The 7500-nt window shown below is 51.8% G+C and overlaps 1 protein-coding gene across 1 annotated transcript in view; it reads right to left on the bottom strand.

The window, feature by feature from the left end:
- LOC306918509 (mitogen-activated protein kinase kinase kinase 3-like) overlaps positions 1–6430 on the bottom strand; it is a gene marked incomplete at both ends in the record, with an annotated part of 11930 nt that extends 5500 nt beyond the window's left edge. The window contains one exon of the mRNA XM_079531410.1: positions 6328–6430. Coding sequence (XP_079387536.1) covers positions 6328–6430 — 103 coding nt within the window. The remainder of the gene's footprint in view (positions 1–6327) is intronic.
- Positions 6431–7500: the final 1070 nt, after the last annotated feature.

Below are 7500 nucleotides of genomic sequence, written 5' to 3'. Positions count from 1 at the left end.
GTAGTGGCTCTGTGTGTGTTGCGTGGTACAGTAGTAGCTCTGTGTGTGTTGCGTGGTACAGTAGTGGCTCTGTGTGTGTTGTGTGGTACAGTAGTAGCTCTGTGTGTGTTGCGTGGTACAGTAGTGGCTCTGTGTGCGTTGCGTGGTACAGTAGTGGCTCTGTGTGTGTTGTGTGGTACAGTAGTAGCTCTGTGTGTGTTGCGTGGTACAGTAGTGGCTCTGTGTGTGTTGTGTGGTACAGTAGTAGCTCTGTGTGTGTTGCGTGGTACAGTAGTGGCTCTGTGTGCGTTGCGTGGTACAGTAGTGGCTCTGTGTGTGTTGCGTGGTACAGTAGTGGCTCTGTGTGCGTTGCGTGGTACAGTAGTGGCTCTGTGTGCGTTGCGTGGTACAGTAGTAGCTCTGTGTGTGTTGCGTGGTACAGTAGTGGCCCTGTGTGCGTTGCGTGGTACAGTAGTAGCTCTGTGTGTGTTGCGTGGTACAGTAGTGGCTCTGTGTGTGTTGCGTGGTACAGTAGTGGCTCTGTGTGCGTTGCGTGGTACAGTAGTGGCTCTGTGTGTGTTGTGTGGTACAGTAGTGGCTCTGTGTGTGTTGCGTGGTAGTGGCTCTGTGTGTGTTGCGTGGTACAGTAGTGGCTCTGTGTGCGTTGCGTGGTACAGTAGTGGCTCTGTGTGCGTTGCGTGGTACAGTAGTGGCTCTGTGTGCGTTGCGTGGTACAGTAGTGGCTCTGTGTGTGTTGCGTGGTACAGTAGTGGCTCTGTGTGTGTTGCGTGGTACAGTAGTGGCTCTGTGTGTGTTGTGTGGTACAGTAGTAGCTCTGTGTGTGTTGCGTGGTACAGTAGTGGCTCTGTGTGTGTTGCGTGGTACAGTAGTAGCTCTGTGTGTGTTGCGTGGTACAGTAGTGGCTCTGTGTGTGTTGCGTGGTACAGTAGTGGCTCTGTGTGCGTTGCGTGGTACAGTAGTGGCTCTGTGTGTGTTGCGTGGTACAGTAGTGGCTCTGTGTGCGTTGCGTGGTACAGTAGTGGCTCTGTGTGCGTTGCGTGGTACAGTAGTGGCTCTGTGTGCGTTGCGTGGTACAGTAGTGGCTCTGTGTGCGTTGCGTGGTACAGTAGTGGCTCTGTGTGTGTTGCGTGGTACAGTAGTGGCTCTGTGTGTGTTGCGTGGTACAGTAGTGGCTCTGTGTGCGTTGCGTGGTACAGTAGTGGCCCTGTGTGCGTTGCGTGGTACAGTAGTGGCTCTGTGTGTGTTGCGTGGTACAGTAGTGGCTCTGTGTGTGTTGCGTGGTACAGTAGTGGCTCTGTGTGTGTTGCGTGGTACAGTAGTAGCGGTGTGTGTTGCGTGGTACAGTAGTGGCTCTGTGTGTGTTGCGTGGTACAGTAGTAGCTCTGTGTGTGTTGCGTGGTACAGTAGTGGCTCTGTGTGTGTTGCGTGGTACAGTAGTGGCTCTGTGTGTGTTGCGTGGTACAGTAGTAGCTCTGTGTGTGTTGTGTGGTACAGTAGTAGCTCGGTGTGTGTTGCGTGGTACAGTAGTGGCTCTGGGTGCGTTGCGTGGTACAGTAGTAGCTCTGTGTGTGTTGCGTGGTACAGTAGTAGCTCTGTGTGTGTTGCGTGGTACAGTAGTAGCTCTGTGTGTGTTGCGTGGTACAGTAGTAGCTCTGTGTGTGTTGCGTGGTACAGTAGTAGCTCTGTGTGTGTTGCGTGGTACAGTAGTAGCGGTGTGTGTTGCGTGGTACAGTAGTGGCTCTGTGTGTGTTGCGTGGTACAGTAGTGGCTCTGGGTGCGTTGCGTGGTACAGTAGTAGCTCTGTGTGTGTTGCGTGGTACAGTAGTAGCTCTGTGTGTGTTGCGTGGTACAGTAGTAGCTCTGTGTGTGTTGCGTGGTACAGTAGTAGCTCTGTGTGTGTTGCGTGGTACAGTAGTAGCTCTGTGTGTGTTGCGTGGTACAGTAGTAGCGGTGTGTGTTGCGTGGTACAGTAGTGGCTCTGTGTGTGTTGCGTGGTACAGTAGTGGCTCTGTGTGTGTTGCGTGGTACAGTAGTGTCTCTGTGTGTGTTGCGTGGTACAGTAGTGGCTCTGTGTGCGTTGCGTGGTACAGTAGTAGCTCTGTGTGTGTTGCGTGGTACAGTAGTGGCTCTGTGTGCGTTGCGTGGTACAGTAGTAGCTCTGTGTGTGTTGCGTGGTACAGTAGTAGCTCTGTGTGTGTTGCGTGGTACAGTAGTGGCTCTGGGTGCGTTGCGTGGTACAGTAGTAGCTCTGTGTGTGTTGCGTGGTACAGTAGTGGCTCTGTGTGTGTTGCGTGGTACAGTAGTGGCTCTGTGTGCGTTGCGTGGTACAGTAGTGGCTCTGTGTGTGTTGCGTGGTACAGTAGTGGCTCTGTGTGTGTTGCGTGGTACAGTAGTGGCTCTGTGTGCGTTGCGTGGTACAGTAGTGGCTCTGTGTGTGTTGCGTGGTACAGTAGTGGCTCTGTGTGTGTTGTGTGGTACAGTAGTGGCTCTGTGTGTGTTGCGTGGTACAGTAGTGGCTCTGTGTGTGTTGCGTGGTACAGTAGTGGCTCTGTGTGCGTTGCGTGGTACAGTAGTGGCTCTGTGTGTGTTGCGTGGTACAGTAGTGGCTCTGTGTGTGTTGCGTGGTACAGTAGTGGCTCTGTGTGTGTTGCGTGGTACAGTAGTGGCTCTGGGTGCGTTGCGTGGTACAGTAGTGGCTCTGTGTGCGTTGCGTGGTACAGTAGTGGCTCTGGGTGCGTTGCGTGGTACAGTAGTGGCTCTGTGTGCGTTGCGTGGTACAGTAGTGGCTCTGTGTGTGTTGCGTGGTACAGTAGAGGCTCTGTGTGTGTTGCGTGGTACAGTAGTAGCTCTGTGTGTGTTGCGTGGTACAGTAGTAGCTCTGTGTGTGTTGCGTGGTACAGTAGTGGCTCTGTGTGTGTTGCGTGGTACAGTAGAGGCTCTGTGTGTGTTGCGTGGTACAGTAGTAGCTCTGTGTGTGTTGCGTGGTACAGTAGTGGCTCTGTGTGCGTTGCGTGGTACAGTAGTGGCTCTGTGTGTGTTGCGTGGTACAGTAGTAGCTCTGTGTGTGTTGTGTGGTACAGTAGTGGCTCTGTGTGCGTGGTACAGTAGTGGCCCTGTGTGCGTTGCGTGGTACAGTAGTAGCTCTGTGTGTGTTGTGTGGTACAGTAGTGGCTCTGTGTGCGTGGTACAGTAGTGGCCCTGTGTGCGTTGCGTGGTACAGTAGTGGCTCTGTGTGCGTTGCGTGGTACAGTAGAGGCTCTGTGTGCGTGGTACAGTAGTGGCCCTGTGTGCGTTGCGTGGTACAGTAGTGGCTCTGTGTGCGTGGTACAGTAGTGGCCCTGTGTGCGTTGCGTGGTACAGTAGTGGCTCTGTGTGCGTTGCGTGGTACAGTAGTAGCTCTGTGTGTGTTGCGTGGTACAGTAGTGGCTCTGTGTGCGTTGCGTGGTACAGTAGAGGCTCTGTGTGTGTTGCGTGGTACAGTAGTGGCTCTGTGTGCGTTGCGTGGTACAGTAGAGGCTCTGTGTGTGTTGCGTGGTACAGTAGTGGCTCTGTGTGCGTTGCGTGGTACAGTAGTGGCTCTGTGTGCGTTGCGTGGTACAGTAGAGGCTCTGTGTGTGTTGCGTGGTACAGTAGTGGCTCTGTGTGTGTTGCGTGGTACAGTAGAGGCTCTGTGTGTGTTGCGTGGTACAGTAGTAGCTCTGTGTGTGTTGTGTGGTACAGTAGTGGCTCTGTGTGCGTTGCGTGGTACAGTAGTGGCTCTGTGTGTGTTGCGTGGTACAGTAGTAGCTCTGTGTGTGTTGTGTGGTACAGTAGTGGCTCTGTGTGCGTGGTACAGTAGTAGCTCTGTGTGTGTTGCGTGGTACAGTAGTGGCTCTGTGTGTGTTGCGTGGTACAGTAGTGGCTCTGTGTGTGTTGCGTGGTACAGTAGTGGCTCTGTGTGTGTTGCGTGGTACAGTAGTGGCTCTGTGTGCATTGCGTGGTACAGTAGTGGCTCTGTGTGTGTTGCGTGGTACAGTAGTGGCTCTGTGTGTGTTGCGTGGTACAGTAGTAGCTCTGTGTGTGTTGCGTGGTACAGTAGTGGCTCTGTGTGTGTTGTGTGGTACAGTAGTGGCTCTGTGTGCGTTGCGTGGTACAGTAGTAGCTCTGTGTGTGTTGCGTGGTACAGTAGTAGCTCTGTGTGTGTTGCGTGGTACAGTAGTGGCTCTGTGTGCGTTGCGTGGTACAGTAGTAGCTCTGTGTGTGTTGCGTGGTACAGTAGTAGCTCTGTGTGTGTTGCGTGGTACAGTAGTAGCTCTGTGTGTGTTGCGTGGTACAGTAGTAGCTCTGTGTGTGTTGCGTGGTACAGTAGTGGCTCTGTGTGCGTTGCGTGGTACAGTAGTAGCTCTGTGTGTGTTGCGTGGTACAGTAGTAGCTCTGTGTGTGTTGCGTGGTACAGTAGTGGCTCTGTGTGCGTTGCGTGGTACAGTAGTAGCTCTGTGTGTGTTGCGTGGTACAGTAGTGGCTCTGTGTGCGTTGTGTGGTACAGTAGTGGCTCTGTGTGCGTTGCGTGGTACAGTAGTAGCTCTGTGTGTGTTGCGTGGTAGTGGCTCTGTGTGTGTTGCGTGGTACAGTAGTGGCTCTGTGTGCGTTGCGTGGTACAGTAGTAGCTCTGTGTGTGTTGTGTGGTACAGTAGTGGCTCTGTGTGCGTTGCGTGGTACAGTAGTGGCTCTGTGTGTGTTGCGTGGTACAGTAGTAGCTCTGTGTGCGTTGCGTGGTAGTGGCTCTGTGTGTGTTGCGTGGTACAGTAGTGGCTCTGTGTGTGTTGCGTGGTACAGTAGTGGCTCTGTGTGCGTTGCGTGGTAGTGGCTCTGTGTGTGTTGCGTGGTACAGTAGTAGCTCTGTGTGTGTTGTGTGGTACAGTAGTGGCTCTGTGTGCGTTGTGTGGTACAGTAGTGGCTCTGTGTGTGTTGCGTGGTACAGTAGTGGCTCTGTGTGCGTTGTGTGGTACAGTAGTGGCTCTGTGTGTGTTGCGTGGTACAGTAGTGGCTCTGTGTGTGTTGCGTGGTACAGTAGTGGCTCTGTGTGTGTTGCGTGGTACAGTAGTGGCTCTGTGTGTGTTGCGTGGTACAGTAGTGGCTCTGTGTGTGTTGCGTGGTACAGTAGTAGCTCTGTGTGTGTTGCGTGGTACAGTAGTAGCTCTGTGTGTGTTGCGTGGTACAGTAGTGGCTCTGTGTGTGTTGCGTGGTACAGTAGAGGCTCTGTGTGCGTTGCGTGGTACAGTAGTGGCTCTGTGTGTGTTGCGTGGTACAGTAGAGGCTCTGTGTGCGTTGCGTGGTACAGTAGTGGCTCTGTGTGTGTTGCGTGGTACAGTAGTGGCTCTGTGTGTGTTGCGTGGTACAGTAGTAGCTCTGTGTGCGTTGTGTGGTACAGTAGTAGCTCGGTGTGTGTTGCGTGGTACAGTAGTGGCTCTGTGTGCGTTGCGTGGTACAGTAGTGGCTCTGTGTGTGTTGCGTGGTACAGTAGTGGCTCTGTGTGCGTTGCGTGGTACAGTAGTGGCTCTGTGTGTGTTGCGTGGTACAGTAGTAGCTCTGTGTGCGTTGCGTGGTACAGTAGTGGCTCTGTGTGTGTTGCGTGGTACAGTAGTGGCTCTGTGTGTGTTGCGTGGTACAGTAGAGGCTCTGTGTGCGTTGCGTGGTACAGTAGTGGCTCTGTGTGCGTTGCGTGGTACAGTAGAGGCTCTGTGTGTGTTGCGTGGTACAGTAGTGGCTCTGTGTGTGTTGCGTGGTACAGTAGTGGCTCTGTGTGCGTTGCGTGGTACAGTAGTGGCTCTGTGTGCGTTGCGTGGTACAGTAGTGGCTCTGTGTGTGTTGCGTGGTACAGTAGTGGCTCTGTGTGTGTTGCGTGGTACAGTAGTGGCTCTGTGTGCGTTGCGTGGTACAGTAGAGGCTCTGTGTGTGTTGCGTGGTACAGTAGTAGCTCTGTGTGTGTTGCGTGGTACAGTAGAGGCTCTGTGTGTGTTGCGTGGTACAGTAGTGGCTCTGTGTGTGTTGCGTGGTACAGTAGTAGCTCTGTGTGTGTTGCGTGGTACAGTAGTAGCTCTGTGTGTGTTGCGTGGTACAGTAGTGGCTCTGTGTGTGTTGCGTGGTACAGTAGTAGCTCTGTGTGTGTTGCGTGGTACAGTAGTGGCTCTGTGTGTGTTGCGTGGTACAGTAGTGGCTCTGTGTGCGTTGCGTGGTACAGTAGTGGCTCTGTGTGTGTTGCGTGGTACAGTAGTGGCTCTGGGTGCGTTGCGTGGTACAGTAGTGGCTCTGGGTGCGTTGCGTGGTACAGTAGTGGCTCTGCTGTACCTCTTTGTCCGTGTTGTAGAACATGTCCATCTGCTGACCATAGGCCTCGGTCACCTTCTGCAGCAGCTCCTTGATCTTCAACGGCCGCTGGAACGGGATGATTCTGGGAAGGAGGATCATGGGACACACAGGGTCACGGGGTCAGGAATTAACGGTCAGAGGTCACAGAGAGAGAGAACAGAGCTCACAGTTCACATCTTTAATTCATGACCGGCATCCTGTGACTGAAAGGACTGGGTTAAGATCCCATGTCCAGATTTCCGTGGTGAACTGACTGACTGACTGACTGACTGACTGACTATCCTTTCTGCAATGAGTTTAAGTCCCTGTAACATTGATACTGTACAAAGTGTACAGTGTACATCATCGGTATACAGGGGAGCAGCGCAGGACTCATTATAAATGTAGGCATTTTAGCAGAAACTCTTAATCCAGAGCGATTTACAGTAAGAATGAACAACACAAGGTAATACATCAGATACATAGAAACAGTCATCTAGGATCAAAGGTAAACTAAGGCCCCATTTACACTGGCAGCCAAATCCAGCCTGAATCAGATCTGAGCCGCATCCAGATTGGAATCTGATTTGTCTAAATGAGTCATGTGACCATTTAAACCAATCGGATTTCAATCTTGATGTGGCACAGATCTGATTCAGGCTGGATTTGGCTGCCAGTGTAAATGGGGCCTAAGAACCGTAGAACAGTAGACTAACCGAACAGTAGACTATCTGTATCCGTACAATGAAACACTATACAATGCTATGCATGTCTACAAAATATGTTATCTAATAAGAGTTCAACTTCAATTTACTCTTTCCTATAAGTCTTAGGGCTCCATTTTCGTCACCGCTAAACCCCTTATACTAAACTTCTTTGCCTTTTTTTACTATTTTGCTAAACATTTGAGAGTATAGTTCAAATGGCCAGTCTACAAGCTCACAACGTGTCAATGTAGATTGGCTAGTTGAACTATTCAAAAATGTTTTTCAAAATAGTAAAAAAAAAAAGCAAATAAGGGATAAGGGGTTTAGCGGTGAAGAAAATGGAGCCCTTAGTGTTCTGATTGGGGGAAACATGACTGTGTGGAGGAGGTTGCAGACAGTGCATATATACGAGCACTCTCGTTCCTGTCTTGCGGCCGGGAGGGCTTCAGGTCATTAGAGGAGAAAA

The sequence above is a fragment of the Electrona antarctica genome, assembly GCF_951216825.1.
Source record: "Electrona antarctica genome assembly, contig: scaffold_1480, whole genome shotgun sequence".
In the NCBI taxonomy this organism is placed as follows: Eukaryota; Metazoa; Chordata; class Actinopteri; order Myctophiformes; family Myctophidae; genus Electrona; species Electrona antarctica.
The sequence above is the reverse complement of the archived record's forward strand: the minus strand, read 5'-3'. Positions and strand labels throughout refer to the sequence as shown.